Raw genomic sequence first — 18,156 nt, 5'->3', positions numbered from 1 at the left:
GCAGGAGGTGATGAACAAAATAAACCAAATTTTGAATAAAAAGATTGCTTTAGATGTAGAAATGTTGCTATTACAAGTGTATTCTAAAAATCTTAAACTAAGAGCCCATCAAATTAAGTTTATGGATTAATGTACATTACAGGCAAAACGTATGATTGCATTAAATTGGAAAACATCAGATCCTCCTGCTATTGGTGCTTGGATAAATTCTTTGGCACAGTGTATGGCAATGGAAACGATAACGTACTTTCTCAAAAACAAGTTAACATATTTTGATGAAATTTGGAAGCCATTTAAAAACTTTATAAAAGAAGTGAACATCGGACAACTCCTGCAGGAGTGTGGATGAGGAGAAAATTGTTTAGTATGTGCTAGCTATTTCTATTGTCTACTTTTTTTTTCTCTCCTTTCTTTTTTGTTTCCTTGAATATGTATAAATGCCACATATTGTACAAATGTATACATATTCTATGTGGGGGTTTTTTTATTTTTATTTTGTTGTAGGTTTGGAAGAGAGCAGGGTGGGGGGTGGGGGAAAAGGGTTCCTATTACAGCAGCATATTATTGGGAAAACAAACCTTTGTATGTTGTTGCAAAAAGCAATAAAATTTATATTTAAAAAAATGACTGAAGATGAGAAGCACATTTCCTGCTCATGTAAGAAGCCGGATGACAATGAATTTGGCCACAGAGCAGGTGCAGCACGGCAGCAGCTGATGTGTTTTTAATGAGTCCATCTTTTTTCTTCCACTTCATCTGAAAAAACATGATTTCATTTTTGGTCTCATCTCTGTGAAGCGAGGTGATTCCATCATTGTTCCCATGTCTAAGATGATTAGTTCAGTCAAATCTGTGGGTGATTAAGTAAAACACTGCATTAGTCCCGCAGATCGTGAAAACCTTCGCCCATCTGTGGGCCACTAATGTTACTCATGCCGTCTTTCTCCTCCTGTCTGTGGCCTGGATATTCACCTCTCTACACTCCCTGGAAGAACAAAAATCAGCTCAGAGTAAAATGGGTCACTTTGTGAATTTAAGATACGAAAAGTTGTGCTCAGACTCAGAGATGAGTGCTGTTGTAAATGACCTGTTGGAGCACCTCCTTACATGAGTCCTTTTCGTGGATCTGTGGTGGTGGTGATGGTGAGTGTGTGTGTGTGTGTGTGTGTGTGTGTGTGTGAGGGGGGGGGGGGGGGGGGGGGGGTTAAGGGATTTATGTTTTCTTGTGCCAATGGGAGAAATTTGCCCTCGGGGCTTCCTGCCACAAACTTTGAGATTTTGGAAGCATCTGGGTTTAGCAAGGAGAGAGATCACGGGGTCAGGGTTCAAATATTCCACTTCAAGAGCATTAACCACACTTCTTCTACCTTCCTGATTTATTTCCTCTTTCTCACAATACAGTACAATAGAAAATAATAGAATGGGCATTTGTTATCATTTAGAACATTAACCATTAGAATGGTTCAAACAGCACAACAGAGGAGACGATGGAGATGCAGCAGGAGAGGAAGGAGAGGAGGCAGGGGAAGAGGGAGGAAAGAGGGGAAGAAGAGATGTGAAATAGTAAAAGAAGAAGAGAGAGGGGAGGGAGGAGGAAAGGGAGGAGGGAGGAGCAGAGGAGACAGTGCTAGAGTTGTCTTCCTCTCCTCAGACGGAGACGTAGAGCGGCTGCGGGCAGGCTGGGCGCTATAAGCGCGCGGAATTGCTGCGCGCGGACAGAGGCGTCTGTGCGCACGTGAGTGTGACAACAGCGGCGCGGAGCTGTGACTGTAACTGAACCGTGAGGCGGGAAAAGTCCTGCGCAGACGCGTCGGCATGCTTCACCCGGACAACCGCACGCCCGAAGGCGGCGTCGCGCGCAGCTCTGACCCCCTCGCGTGACGCTGAATGGACCCGATGCGACTCGTCGACCCCCGGCACCTCCCGCAGCTGATGCCCCTGAAGGACCGGGAGCCCACCGCGGCGACGGGCACCCTGGGGCCCCGCAACTCCACGCCGGCCGCGGGAGGAGAGGCCCCGCAGCACCACGCCGTGCCCTGGGTGGCCACCCTGCTGGCCGGCGTCCTCATCGCGACCATCGTGGTGGATGTTATCGGGAACCTGCTGGTCATCGTCTCCGTGTTCAGGAACAGGAAGCTCAGGAAAGCAGGTACACTTGACCTCCCGGTAGATGCTCGTCAGCAGGATTTCTTTGAGTTTTTGGAACTTTGTGATTCCAGAACAGATGTGACCAGATGTTCGGTTACATCAGTGAATGTCTCTCTAAGAGTCCCCAGCATGAATCGTTTTATTTCTGTTCAATTTTATTGATTTCATTTATTGAACTCTTTTCTGCTTGAATAATACTACTTTTCTTTGCAAGTTGGTTGTTTTATATTTTTGTGCTGCAGGCATTTTCCAAGTTTTCCAAGATAAATAAACTCTAGCTTTGCATTTTGCATGTATTTCTTTTGATTTAAAATCATCTTTTTGTGTCCTTTGTTCTGTTTTATTAGATATTTCAGTCACCTGTGAAGCGCCTATAACCTGCATGAAAAGCTAATAAAGTTTAATTGGCTGATGGATCCAATGATGAGATGAAAGCACTTCTCTTTGCTCCTGTGTTTGTCTGTGAGCACATAGGAATTTAATCATTTGGGAGTTAAAAATGAGTGGATTGATCCATTGGTCCATTTTTCTGAGGGCGATGGCTCAGACATGCTTTCATGTTTGTGTATTTCAGTATGTTTGCGTGATATTTTGATGATATCCTAACTGAGAAATCTTATAAAAACCATAAAACAGTCATAATCGTGCAGTTACTTGGTTATTGTAATAGACCTGCAAGAATATTTAGAGAAATAAAAAGAGTATGTGGTACCCCAGAGTCCTCACAGAAGCCACTCTAACATCAGCCTGACAGGTTGATGAGTTCCTTTAATAGCTCTTTTGTTGTGAAAGTCTTGAAGAGTCTGAAGTTTGGCTCTCAGGCACTGATGAGCTGTTGGCTCGTGCAGAGGATCAAACTCTCCGAGACTCCCCGACACGTTTGAGGTGTGAGAAAAACGAAGCGCTGGCAGCCTGACAGCTGACTCACTGTGATCGATGAGTAAAACTCTGACAGCGACACACACTTCAGAAGCACCTGAGCACCTCCTGCTCATCAAACACATCATCATCACAGGTTCTGATAAAGCACTCACATTCCTTCACTGCACTTTTCAATACTCACATATTTCCCCATGAGTTATTTGGCAGTTTTCACATTCTGGTGATGCATGACGTCCAGCAAGACCTCAGGAGAATTAGTCCAGGCAGGAAAATCAATTCATCGGGGTTTCAGACTTGCTGCACCTGCTCGTAGTCTCTCCTCACAGCAATACGCAGCACAGGTCAGGGTGCTGGAGATCAACACATTTTACACAAACTGCGCCGCGCCGCTGTTTAACCTCCAGAAAAATAAATTATGAAGAAAGTAATGCATACTTTACTTAGTCATTGCAGAAAGTAATTAGATTACTTTTGCAGTAACAGTCTAACACTGAACTTTTTGCTTGTGGCCACATGTCCTGCTGCGTTTGTACGGCTCTGATGTCGTGTTGATGGACTGTTCTTTCAGGCCTGAGCTCAGTTAAATCTCCAGTGTCACATTTTTCTCCCTTGGTGCAAAAAACCAGAAGCAGTCATCACTCCAGTTAAAAAATGTGCATTGTTTTTGTCTGAAATGTGGCATGAAACAGCTCGCTTCATCATTTCCACCATCATTTCTTAATGTCTGGTACTAAAAGGCATTTATCACAGCAGCATTTCTATGGATGAGGCTCCACGTGGACGTCCTCAATCTTTAAAATGTAATCTAAACTAATCAAAACCTGTCTTTGAACCTTCGATCTGCATCGTCTCTCAAGTCGGCCGATTTCGTGATTTCGTTTAGCAGTTTTCATGGTGCTGTTCAAACTGTCAGCTGATCTGAGAGAGCATTACTACCTTTTTGTTAGTATTATCATGGACACCGTATCATTACTACTCGATCACACAGGAAGACTGGAACAGATGAAGAGTTTAGTTTGAGATGGTTGAAGTAACCTGCTGCATCTGAGGTTTTTTTCTCTTTGTTGAAGGATCAGAGTGCTTAAAGTGTGAGCACTGACACTGTAGTGGGTTTACATCCTGCTGAGAAACTCCAGATAACAGAAAGACTTTCTTTTTCCAGTCTTTTTAAAATTCACACGAAGGTTGGTATAATTGCACATTTGAGAAATTATACCTTATAGAAGCTGGTAGATCTATAATATCCACTTTACACTGTATAGCTAATTGATTACAAGATCATTTTGTACCCTCATCTTGTTTTTCTGTACTTCAAATAAGACCTCTGCACTGATCTTCTTCTTTTAGAGAGTTATGATAAAATAATGCGACAAAATGCAGAAAAAGAGAGCGTTGTCTACAGATGTGAGCACACCTGTTAATGAACATCATTAACCCTCCAAACAGAACAAGTGTATCTGCTATGCAGCAAATATGAAAACAAAGAGCTACAGTTCCTCTAGTGTCCAGCAGAGGCAGCAGCAGAGAGTCACTCCCATCTGGTGTTTAAGTCTGACGTCATTAGCTGTTTCTGGGTCCAAACTTTGCTTCAGGTCCCTAAATCAAACGAACACTGCAGCATCACTGAGAGTGAGATCACTGTATAAATTCTTGACTGTTTAAATGATCGGTGTGGCTGCTCTACCAGGTGTAACAGTAAAGTTTAACATCCAAGCATCCATGAAAACAGAATTTCTGAAATTTAACAGAGTTAGAATTTAGCAGGACGTTAGCTCACTAGTTTCCATCTAAAGATGATATACCATGTTCTGACTGAGGGATTTCTGTAAGATTAAAACGTACAGCTCTGTTATCACTTCAGACATAAATGAAGACAGAAAACTAAACAGCAGTGACGTTAGTAGGGTTACTGAAGCTGCACTAGCTGGTATATAATGATGTGCTATGCGGTGGCTAGCTACACAGCTATGTTAGCATAATATAAACAGACCGAAGCTGGAGGATGAACGCTAACTTTTTTCCACTCGATAAAAGTTAACGTGAGTGTTCCCAATGGTTAGGGACAAATGCATTCACATGGCAGGATGCTGTAAAGAGACCAAACTTCAGTCAGGAGAAACAACTGAGATAATTCATCCACAATACGAGGTTAGCCATTAATATACTTCTGCATGGGCTGGGATGTAGTTACATCGTAAGGGTTTAAAAACTGAGCTTTAAAATGAATAGTGGTAATAAAACCCGAGAAAGGTAAACAGTGATTACTGACTTCAAGATACAAATCATTAAAACATGTTAAAAACACAACAGCCTTAATAAACGTAGAGTAGTCTGGACTCGGAAGCAGGATTCATACGTCATCACTTAAAAAACGGATAGACTCCCATGTAAAAATAAACGTATTTACAGCCTGATACACAAACTGTTTTAGTTTCTATAGATAATTTCCCCTTTCATAACACCTGTATGAGGAAGGATGTTTTTAAAATTCCCCTTTTGCATTATTAGGGGTGTGGCCTCTTTTTTACTTACAGGTAAAAGGCAATACAGAAAGCAGTAGCTGCTCCATTCTTGGGCCAATTTAGGCTTTTTTAACAACCAGCATGATAAAAAAAAAATGCTTTATTCTCTCTCTCAAAAGTCAATGTTAGTAATTTTCATTTAAAGACCCTCCCATTTCACATACACCAACATCCAAAAAGTGCCAACCCAAAAGTTGGCTTCATTAACCTCAAGAGTTATTCCTTCTGTCTATCCCTAAAGCTTGCACTCAAACTGAAACTGGGTGTTTCCTCCACCTGGAATTATCTCTGTGAGCTGCTTGTGCCAAATGTTCATTTTAAGTGACCTGTAGTCTGTAAATATTCTGTCTGATCTTTTGATGCATGCTCAATCATCAAGGTAAGGAAGTCCCAAAAGGTTGATTCTGTTCATCTGGACGTTTTTAGTGGGAGAAACGTTTAGTCACTCATCCAAGTGAGTTCTGCAGGTTTCCCCAACCTTATAAACAGTACATTTGCACATTAATAGATTCAAAATTCAAAACGTTTATTGTCATGTGTACAAAGAAAAGCATTTCTCTATGCAATGAAATTCTTTCTCTGCTGTCCACACACAGATGCCTGTTAATATGTACAAATAGAACTAGAACAAATAAAATATAAACAGTATGAATAAATACATACAACAAAAATTGAAACAGATAAATAGATTTATATGCAAAAGAGCTATGAGCTTAATATGCTGGTTTGATATGTAAGATGATGTGATGTGCAAAGGTTATTTTTACTGTTAAAATAGGTCAGTTGTTCAAGAGTCTGATAGCAGTGGCGAAGAAGGAGTTGTTCAGTCGGGATGTTCTGGACACTTCTGCCCTCAGGACAAAGGTTTAGAAGTGTGAACAGTCCGTGTTCGGGGTGTGTGGGGTCTTTGAGGATGGAGTTCAATTCAATTTTATTTATATAGCGCCAAATCACAACAAAAGTCGCCTCAAGGCGCTTCATAGATACAGAGAAAAACCCAACAATCATATGACCCCCTATGAGCAAGCACTTTGGCGACAGTGGGAAGGAAAAACTCCCTTTTAACAGGAAGAAACCTCTGGCAAAACCAGGCTCAGGGAGCGGTGGTTATCTGCTGCGACCGGTTGGGGTGAGAGTCAGCTCTCCTCTGGACTCTGCGATGGTATATGCTCTGCAGAGAGGGCAGCGGGGTGACCTTCTCCGCGGTTGTTATCACTCTCTGCAGGCGTTTGCAGTCCATAGCAGTAGTGCTGCCATACCATGCACTGATGCAGCTGGTCAGTGTGCTCTCCACAATGAAGCTGTAGAACCTGCTGAGGATCTTGGCCAACATACCAAATTTCCTCAGCTTCCTCAAGAAATACAGCCGCTGCTGAGCCTTCTTGACCAGCTGTGTGGTGTTCAGTGTCCAGGTGAGGTCCTCAGTGATGTAGACGCCCAGGCATGTAAAGCTGCTCACCCTCTCCACCTCAAAGCCCCGGATAAACAGCGGCTGGTGAGGTCTTGTGTCCACTATCATCTCTTTTCTTTTATCAGTGTTGAGGGTGAGGTTGTTGTCCTCACACCATGACACCACACCGGCCACCTCTCTCCTATAAGCCACTTCGTCCCCTCCAGTGATGCAACCAATCCCTGCTGTGTTGTCCGCGAACTTCAGTACGGTGTTATCCCTATTGGAGGCGACACAGTTGTGGGTGTACAGGATGTAGAACATGGGACTGAGGACCAACCCTGTGGAACGCCAGTGTTTGTAATAATGCTGGCTGAAGTCCTGTTGCCGATCTTGACGGACTGGGGCCTGCCAGTCAAAAAGTCCTGTAGCCAGTCACAAAAGGTGGGGTGTAGGCTGAGTGTTGCCAGCTTGTGAGTGAGTTTATGTGGGATGACTGTATTGATACTGGGGGCTTTGCATTGCTGAGACAGGCCAAAACCTTTGTCCGTAGTTGCTCTGCTTCCACGTCTGCAATGTTGTTTCGAATTAATGTTTCTGTGGCTGTGATCAGTCCACTAGCGGGATTTGTCTCTGCTTGGGTGAGTTGTCTGTCAGACATATTTTTCACCCACTTGTCCACACTTCTCTGTGTGGCATCCATCTTTCTTCTGGCCGCTGAGAACACTCTCTGTATTTTGCTTGTGTTTCTGATGCTCAGCAAGTCAAACTTTCTTTGTTGCCTGGTCTTAGACTATGTCCACACTATAGATAGATTTGAAAACAGCGTTTTCGTCTGAAAATGCTCCGCGTCCACACTAGCGTTTTCAGTCGTTTTCAGAGTTGTCCGTCCACATTGAAACGGCTGAAAATGCTTACGTTCCAGTACTGCGCATGCAAGAAGAACAAGAAGATTTGGCCTGCCTCATTTCTGTCTGCCATTTATTTACTTTACGGCTCGTTGAAACGTCGCAGCAAAAGGTTGGGGAAAAGCACCAAGCTTTTTAAATGGAAAAACAATGAGGTGGAGTTGTTGCTGCAAGTAACACAAAAGTACAAAGTTGCCAAAGCGCGTGAGAATTAAATGATTTGAAGAAAAGGAACATGTACAAACTGATATTAATCTTTAACAGGGCTGTCATAATTGAAAGCAAACAAAACAACTGCTGTATAATACCCTCCGCTATCTTTGTTTAACCCTCTCAGGCTCAAATTAAACTTTTTGTTGCTAATGCACAACCAAGTCCTGCAGTGGTACTTCTGAGTAAAAAAAACTCATAAAATATGTATGTGGGGTAATCAGGTTGTTAATTTTTAACTGTTGCAAATCGGCAACGCCTGCCTTGAGAGGGTTAATTGGTCACATGACCGCTTCACATGACTGAAATGCATCATCGTTTTAGAAAGTCTGCGTTTTCGAGTGTCCACACTGCGACGGGACAGCTTTGTTTTGAAATGTATGCGTTTTCAAGAGCATTTTCAAAACCATGCGTTTTTCCTTGGGGAAAGCGTCGTCTCAGTGTGGACAGGAGGCCAAAATGGAGAGAAAACAATGCGTTTTCAAACGAAAACGCATTAATGTGGATGTAGCCTTAGACTTTTCACGCTGTGCTAGACGAGCCTTCTCAGTGAATTCGAACACCTTTTGAAAAGTATTCTTATTTAGAAGCATTGTAAGACTTTGTGAAGCTGCCCCTAACTGACCTCACTGCCCATTCCCACATAGCAAGGAGGTCTGGCCCGGATCTGGTATCAAGCCAGCACTGCTGGCTGACTTCTGGCATGATAAGACGTATGTCATCCTGATATGGCCCAGGTAGGCCTGGCATAGATGACACTGTCTATGTGATGGCATGCCATATCTGGCTCGATTGTGGTTTGGGTCATGTGGCCGAGGTTCATAGAAAACAGGTCTTCCCTGGATCTGGCATCAAGCTGGCACTTCTGACTGACCGGTGTCATGGCAGGGTGTATGTCAACCAGATGTGGGCCAGGTCTGGCCATGATGGCACTATTTATGTTCCTATTTTCCTACTTTAGTTAGGAGACCCAAATGCCATGTTGCAATACTATACTGCTATAGTAGCCAGCGTTTCAAATGCAGGTTTGACAGGTTTGTGAATGTATACTTTATCCAAAACCTAGCGATGGTTTACAGTTTACCACTGGGTGGCTGTAGCTCAGGAGGTAGAGCAGGTCACGTGCTAATTGGAAGGTTAGCGGTTCGATCCCTGGTTCCTCCAGTCTGCATGTCAAGAGTGTGAATGTGTGGGAAGCACACAGTTAGGAGAAAGTGTCTGAATGTTGTATAGAGTACTTTGAGTAATCTAGGTACCTAGGAAAGTGTTATATAAGAGTCAATCCATTCACTGTCTGAACAGAGTTTTGTCATGTTACTTTTGCACTGTTTTGCATGTTCTGACAACTGGCAAACATTCCCACCTATGGACAATTTAGAGTTTGCAGTTAACCTACCCCCACTAACTGCATGTCTTTGCACTGTGGGAGGAAGCCCGAGAACCCGGAGAGAACCCACGCACGGGAAGAACATGCAAACTCCACACAGAAAGACCCCGGACTAATGGTGGAATCAAACTCAGTACCTTCTTGCTGTGAGGCAACAGTGCTAACCACCATGCCGCCCTTGTTTGAATTAGTGGGTAAATAAAGACTGGGATGATTATCCAAGATCATTCTTTGTCACCTTCCAGTTAGTCCATAACACTTGATCTCCAGAACATCACCTTGCTGTGGTGAAAAGTTATTAAACCAACACATTCTGTTGATCCCTGAGCCGGGGTTGTAATGATAAAAGTTGGAAATCTGGATGAATTATTCACCTCTGTCATTTATTCTTCTCGCTGCCTCCTCAGATATCTGATCACTCATCCTGTCCTCTCTTATCCCTCCTCTTCCTCCCCTTCCTCCCTTCTCTTCAGTAGCCTCATCTCCTTAATTTTCTTCACGGTTCTTCTCCTGCATGTCCATTTTTCTCCTCTCTCCTGCCTTTCTTGTCCTTTCCACTTGATTCATCCTCTCCAACTTTTCGTCTTTCTCCCTCTCTCCACAGTGTCCTTTTATCCTTCCTTTTCAATGATTCTCCTCTTCATTGCTCTTTTCTTTCCTCCTCCTGTCCCATCAGGTCTCTTATCTCTCAGATTTTCTCCTCTCGACTGCATCCTTCTCTCCTCTCCTGAGGGTAAATGATTCTCCTCTTTTCTCCATTTTTCTGCTCTCCCTCTCCATCTACTCTGATCACTGGTGTTACACTTCATCACCACATCTACACAAGCCCGACAGACTACCTTCATTCCTAACCTGCAAACTCTTCTTTCAGCTGCTCGTGCTGAAAAAGAAGCAGAGATTTTATATGTAAAGTAATTTCCGAGTTGGGCTGCTCTGCTCAGGTCTCAGAGGGACTGTTCAAACATGGGTGGAAGCGCAGTGTATCAGCGTCAAGGGTTACTGGCTGACTGCCCAAACTCTACCTGTTCAGCTCATTTTCTGGCTCTGAAACTGTGCGCTGTGTCCAGCAATCAATTTGATTGAGTCAGACTGTCCTGTTTGATCTCAGGTTCAGAACATCAGCAGAGCTCAAACTTTTCTGAGAACAGTCCCATTGGGCCGGAGCAAACCACACAAAGCTGCTTCATTCATGAATCTCATACATCTGCCCTTCATTAGCACTGCAGACGCAAATGCTCATCTCAAATATTCACGAGTAACAGCTCCAGTACAAAATGCTCTTACTGCAGGAAAAACATGTGGACATATCTGCAAGTTCACTCACAGGTTTCAGAAGAAACTCTCTGACGTGCTTTTTTTATAGGCTAGCCTGGAGGTTAGCCTCACCCTGGATTCATTAGCAAAAACAACTCAATTGGATTTTGCATTATTGCTAAAAAATGCTCTGTGGATAAAAATCTTCAGGATATGTTTGTTCAGGGAGATTAGGCTAACTTTAGCCTGTGGTCACATGACTTCCATGATGCTAAGTTTCATCTCAATAAGCCTCCTACTCTCTGGGATCTGCAAAACCTTTATGAGTCCGGTATTTAATAGACATGCGCACAAATACCATGACCATGCACAGTGTGGGGGTTCAAATCGCCCAGCTTCACCCAGGGTGGAGTGTGCATGAATGAATTGAATTGCGCCCTGTGGAGTTTTACTTTTCTTCACTGAAACACAGTTCAAGGATCTTTACTGCACAGCAAATAAAATATTATTTTTTATGCTCAAGCTAGCAGCGCTTAAGTAGAGTAAATTTGGAATGGAGTCAGGGCTATGCCAGGTTTTCTGCTTCCTTCAGACCTCTAATGTGACCATGAGCTGTGGTCATACAGCTGTGAGGATACAAGGGCCAGAAAAGAATCCTCTAAAAGGTGTCCTGGCTCATCCTCAAAGGCCAGGTGAAGAGCTCTGTCAGAGCCGGTTGACTTGCTGGACACCTCCTTCCCAGATAGCAAAATTGGTATGGCCCGGATCTGGCCCACACAATGTGCTTACAAATGGCTCACAAAGAATGACATCCCTTTGGTGGCCCAGATCTGGTTTGCAAGAGGTGGCCCACAGATGGGCCAGCACAAAGACAGTTGCAGACATACTGGTGGTCCTGTGCTGGCCCATCTGCGGATCACCTCTGGCAAACCTGGTCTGGGCCACCAAAGGGTCGTCATTCTTTGCGGTATGTGGGCCATGTGTAAGTTGCGTGCAGCGACGGGCCAGTTGCAGACAAACTGCTGGCCCTGTGCTGGCCCAGAACAGTTTCAGCTCTGGCCCCACATGTCAGCCTAATGTGTACTTTAATCAAGCCATGTAATAACAACATGTGCCCAAACGTAATAGTGCAAAAGTAACATGACAAAACTCCGGTCAGACAGTCAATGGACTGATTCTTTTATAGCGCTTTTTCACTCTGTCAGATTACTCAAAGAGCTCTATACAACATGCCGCAGTCACACACTTTCTCTAAACTACATGCTTCCTAACTGCATTCATTCACATTCACACTCTTGACATACAAACTGGAGGAGGCAGGGATCAAACCACTAACCTTCTGATCAGTAGGTAAACTGCTCTACCTCCTGAGCTACAGCCACTCTGCGGCAAACCCGTCAAACCTGCATTTGAAACGTTAGCTACTAGAGCAGTATAGTATTACAACATGGCATTTGGGTCTCCTAACTAAAATAGGAAAATAGGAACATAAATATTGCCATCATTGCCAGACCTGGCCCACATCTGGTTGACATACACCCTGCCATGACACTGGTCAGTCAGAAGTGCCAGCTTGATGCCGGATCCAAGGAAGACCTGTTTTCTATGTGGGTTAGTGAGGTGTTTCATGTCCTGCTGGGAGGAACTGGATGTGTCTCCAGTTATTGTGCTTCCAGTCATTGCCTGCATCTTGATTTCTGATCACCCGAGTGGAGGTGGGCTTTTTCTTGTTGCTAGTTTTTGGCTTCTGATCTGGATTTCAAATGCATGTGTCATATCACCTTGGATGTGCATGAGACACAGGAGCCAGACTTGCTGGTGTAATAAAAATTTGTTAAATTTGTAAGAAACAATGATAGGTTCATCTAGCATAAACCTATTGCTGGAATGCCAAGACAATTCTACTACAATGTCAAAAGCAAGACGCAAGTCACTAGAGCTCTTTGTGTTGCTCGTGCACGAGGGAGAGAACCGTGACGAGTGCTGTTCCTGATGCTTGAACCTCAGTCACTCTCAGTTAGCTCCCCCGTAGCACTGCTCTTTATTGTGATTACATGAATATGCATAGTCTCGTTAACATTTGACGTCTTACATAGGCATGTGAACAAAGTACCGTTTGTGTGTATGTGTAGATATGCGTGTGTGTGTGTGTATGTATATGGGCGTGTGTGTCAAGATATGACCCTGTGACTCCCCAAAGCTGGTGCTAGGAGCCCAGCGGTCCACCTAAACAAAGGGCTCTTATACTTAAGCAGATACAGAGTAGGTGTCTTCCCATAGTATAAATCAGAAAGAGAAGGTACGACCTCTCTCATGACCCTAGGATGTGTGTGCATGCTAGAACACTCTGGAAGGCACACAGAGTCTTTGCAGACTGCTAAGGATCAGACCTCCATAATTATGCAATCGATTTTATACCTCTAACCATATATGAGTCTATATTTCTAAGCATAAATGATAATCCAACAATATAAACCTAACAAACAACATTTCATTTGCGTCCTCTTAATATTTTGACAATTTTAGCATTTTATGAGTCACTTAAATGATTTCATAAATGAGTAATCTATATGCCATCTTTTCATGAACTATCTGCACAGGACCACAGTTACTTTAAAAAAATCTGCTCTGAAACAACAGCACAACACTTCATCCTGAAGTCTGTAATACTCAGATATTTAAACATATGTTAATGGTCAGCGTGTGCTCACAGATGGAGTTTGGCCAGTTTTAAGAGTTTTCAGAGTTGGGATGGTGGGAGGATCCTCTGAATCATGACAAGCAAAGCTGAGCAGATGGCTTTTTATATAAATGTATATATATATATATGCTGATGATATACATGCACACTAGAGGCTAAAGTATTTCAAGTATTTAACTATGTTGTCTTTTTTGTGTTTGTCACAGTGAGGAAGAGGTAGTGCAGATCAGCGGAAAGCATTTTAATAAAGTTCAGATTAATAATGTGATTTATGCTCTGCTGAGTTTATCAGACACACAAGTCTTCAGTTCTACAGAAAATGATCATTAAACACAACATGAGGAATTATCGTATTTTTTGGACCATAAGGCTGCCATGGTATAATTCTCAAACACGTACCCTAAAGCAGATGACTCGTAAGCTGGAGAGGAAATGGCGTGTCACAAATTTAGAGAATCATCATTTAGGCTGGAGAAATAGTTTGTTGCTTTATAAGAAAGTCCTCCGCAAAGCCAGAATATCTTACTATTCGTCACTGATTGAAGAAAATAAGAACAACCCCAAGTTTCTCTTCAGCACTGTAGCCAGGCTGACAAAAAGTCAGAGCTCTTTTGAGCCAACCATCCCTTTAACGTTAACTAGTAATGACTTCATGAACTTCTTCACAAATAAAATTTTTATCAATAGAGAAAAAATTACCAGTAATCATCCCACAGATGTAATATTATCTACAGCTACTCTTAGTACAATTGATGTTAAGTTAGACTCTTTTTCTCCAATTGATCTTTCTGAGTTAACTTCAATAATTACTTCCTCCAAACCATCAACGTGTCTTTTAGACCCCATTCCTACAAAACTGCTCAAAGAAGTCCTGCCATTAATTAATTCTTCGATCTTAAATATGATCAACCTGTCTCTAATAATTGGCTATCTACCACAGGCCTTCAAGTTGGCTGTAGTTAAACCTTTACTCAAAAAGCCATCTCTAGACCAGCAGTCTTAGCTAATTATATCTCCAACTTTCCTTTCATATCAAAAATCCTTGAAAGAGTAGTTGTCAAACAGCTAACTGATCATCTGCAGAGGAATGGCTTATTTGAAGAGTTTCAGTCAGGTTTCAGAGCTCATCACAGCACAGAAACAGCTTTAGTGAAGGTTACAAATGATCTTCTTATTGCCTCTGACAGTGGACTCGTCTCTGTGCTTGTCCTGTTAGACCTTAGTGCAGCATTCGATACTGTTGACCATAATATCCTATTAGAGCGATTAGAACATGCTGTAGGTATTACAGGTACTGTGCTGCAGTGGTTTGTATCATATCTATCTATTAGACTCCAGTTTGTACATGTAAATGGAGAGTCCTCTTCACACACTAAGGTTAATTATGGAGTTCCACAGGGTTCAGTGCTAGGACCAATTCTGTTTACACTATACATGCTTCCCTTAGGCAGCATCATTAGAAGACATAGCATACATTTTCACTGCTATGCAGATGACATCCAGCTCTATCTATCTATGAAGTTAGATAACACACCAATTAGTTAAACTGCAGGAATGTCTTAAAGACATAAAGACCTGGATAACCGCTAACCTTCTGCTTCTTAATTCAAATAAAGCTGAGGTTATTGTACTTGGCCCTGAAAATCTTAGAAATATGGTATCTAATAGAGGTTGGAATCACCATACATCCCACGATACGATATTATCACAATACTTAACGCACGATACGATATTATTGCAATTTTTAAAAATATTTTGTGATATTCAGATTCTGTACATAAAGGTAAACTTTATCAATATTCATTTTATCTAATATCAAAGTCTCACACTCAGTCTTTCTCTCATTTCAGTCAGTTTTATTGTTGACAAACTGAACGGTTTGTATTACAGTCTAGACCAAATTAACTGAATGCAACCATCTGGTACAATTATAGCTATTCTGAACTATGAAATTTATGAAAACTATGCAGCCCCTTCAGCAACTGAAGAATTAGAAAGTAAATTAAAACAAAATATAATTTTACATTAAATAAAAAAGTTTTAAACATAATTAAAATAAAACATGTCTTAAATTAAAATAAGTAAACTGTCATGTTTATTGCTGACAAAAAAAAAGTTAAACACATTTGGACAGTGAAGGAATGTCAGGATTCTTGCTCAGAAAAAGGATCAACATGCTGTGAAGTCAGAGCATGTTCCAGTCCACAAAAACTTTTTTTGTAACAAAATATCGATTTCTGCTGTCCCTGTATCGATACATTATTAGCAAACAAAATATCACGATACTACACAGTATCAATTTTTTCCCCCACCCCTAGTATCTAACCAGATTCTTACTCTGGATGGCATTACCTTGGCCTCCAGTAACGCTGTGAGGAACCTTGGAGTCATTTTTGACCAGGATATGTCCTTCAACGCACATATTAAACAAATATGTAAGACTGCATTCTTCCATTTGCGCAACATCTCTTAAGTTAGAAATATCCTGTCTCAGAGTGACGCTGAAAAACTAGTTTATGCATTTATTACTTCCAGGCTGGACTACTGCAATTCATTATTATCAGGATGTCCAAAAAACTCACTGAAAAGCCTTCAGCTAATCCAAAATGCTGCAGCAAGAGTCCTGACAGGGACTAGAAAGAGAGAGCAGATTTCTCCTGTTTTGGCTTCCCTTCATTGGCTTCCTGTTAAATCCAGAATTGAATTCAAAATCCTGCTCCTCACATACAAGGTCTTAAATAATCAGGCCCCATCTTATCTTAATGACCTTATAGTACCATATCACCCTATTAGAGCACTTCGCTCTCGCTCTGCAAAACTACTTGTTGTTCCTAGAGTATTTAAAAGTAGAATGGGAGGGAGAGCCTTCAGTTTTCAGGCCCCTCTTCTGTGGAACCAGCTTCCAGTTTGGATTCGGGAGACAGACATTATCTCTACTTTTAAGATTAGGCTTAAAACTTTCCTTTTTGCTAAAGCATATAGTTAGGGCTGGACCAGGTGACCCTGAATCCTCCCTTAGTTATGCAGCAATAGACATAGGCTGCCGGGGGATTCCCATGATGCATTGAGTTTTTCCTTTCCAGTCACCTTTCTCACTCACTATGTATTAATAGACATCTCTGCATTGAATCATATCTGTTATTAACCTCTGTCTCTCTTCCACAGCATGTCTTTTATCCTGTCTTCCTTCCCTCGCCCCAACCGGTTGCAGCAGATGGCCGCCCCTCCCTGAGCCTGGTTCTGCCAGAGGTTTCTTCCTGTTAAAAGGGAGTTTTTCCTTCCCACTGTCGCCAAAGTGCTTGCTCATAGGGGGTCATATGATTGTTGGGTTTTCTCTGTATCTATGAAGTGCCTTGAGGTGACTTTTGTTGTGATTTGGCGCTATATAAGTAAAATTGAATTGAATTGAATTGAATAAGGCGCACTGGATTATAAGGCGCATTAAGCGAAACAAAATGGTCAATATTAATGACTAACCTCGTATTGTGGATGGATTATCTTGCATTAACTTTTATCGAGTGAAAAAAAGTTAGCATTCATCCTCCAGCTTCACTTTGTTTATGTTATGCTAACATAACTGCGTCGCTAGCGATCACGTAGCACATCATTATATACCAGCTAGTCCAACTTCAGTAACCCTATAAAAGTCAATGCTGTTTAATTTTCTGTCTTCATTTATGTTGGAAGTGATAGCAGAGCTGTACGTTTTAATTTGTTCAGAAATCTCTCAGTCAGAACATGGTATATCATGTTTAGGTGGAAACTAGCAAGCTAACTTCCTGCTAACTTCTAACTCCGTTAAATTTAATAAATTCTGTTTTCATGGATGGTTGGATATTGAACTTAATTGTTACACCTGGTAAAGCAGCACTACTGATCATTTACACAGACAAACTCTCAGTGATGTTGCAGCATTCGTTTGATTTTGGGACCTGAAGCAGACGGAGTTTTGAACCAAGATTACTCCGCGAAGCTCCCGACTACGGTAGCCGTAATGGTACGACAATCCATCAAGCGGTGCGGCTTCATAGCTTAGCATAGTCGTACTAAAACATTTTTTGAGATATTTTTGAGCGCCATGTACCACATAAAATCGGTTCGAGGTCAGTAAGCACAACCAGAATTCATACATAAGGCGCACAGGATTATAAAGCGCACTGTCTATAGTGTGGAAAATACAGTACTGTGTGTTAAAGGAGGTTAGATGTGATCAATTGATTATGGAGCATTCACAGGCCAGCTGTCAGCATGTAAAGGAGTGACTGTGTGCTGCTGTCAGCAGGACTGCTGTCCAATAATCAGTCTTAAACTGGCAGACACAAGCACATGTTTTCACAGGAAATCTTTATGAAATTAAGCATAATTAGCTTGTATTGACTGTTCCCGATAATGAGACAGTCTCATGGGGGTATTTAAAGTGATGGACTTTAAAGCTTCAGTTTCTTAATCTCGTCACAAACATAATGGGAGGAGGCATAGTTAATTCCCATATTTTCCTCTCCTTGCATGAGTTCTGATTCTGGTTACCTGCAGACTGTAACTGCACCCCACCGGTGAGCCTTCACAAAGTCCAGGGTCATACTGAGATCACAGCCTAACCAGTGGACAGGTGTCAGATCACTCACCGTCTCACCGGCTTTCATACAGTACAGAAAACAGAAATAGAACTTTTGATCTGTGCCAGAACCCCTGGGCATATGATAAATAGGCATTTTCCTGTTTTTTTTCCTTTCACAGTAAAAGTTTTTGACATC

The 18,156-nt window shown here is 42.1% G+C and overlaps 1 protein-coding gene across 1 annotated transcript; it reads left to right on the top strand.

Moving 5' to 3' along the window:
• Positions 1 to 976: 976 nt before the first annotated feature.
• Positions 977 to 18,000, top strand: LOC309689156 (melatonin receptor type 1B-like; the record flags this gene model as incomplete). Its single annotated transcript, XM_082505389.1, has 3 exons — positions 977 to 2,149; positions 16,568 to 16,606; positions 17,936 to 18,000. Exons 1-3 carry the CDS (start codon positions 1,888 to 1,890, stop codon positions 17,998 to 18,000), a joined length of 366 nt encoding a protein of 121 aa, XP_082361515.1. The 5' UTR covers positions 977 to 1,887.
• Positions 18,001 to 18,156: the final 156 nt, after the last annotated feature.

This window comes from Aulonocara stuartgranti (assembly GCF_965226115.1).
Source record: "Aulonocara stuartgranti genome assembly, chromosome: 2".
In the NCBI taxonomy this organism is placed as follows: domain Eukaryota; kingdom Metazoa; phylum Chordata; class Actinopteri; order Cichliformes; family Cichlidae; genus Aulonocara; species Aulonocara stuartgranti.
This window is presented reverse-complemented; position numbering and strand designations above follow the sequence as displayed.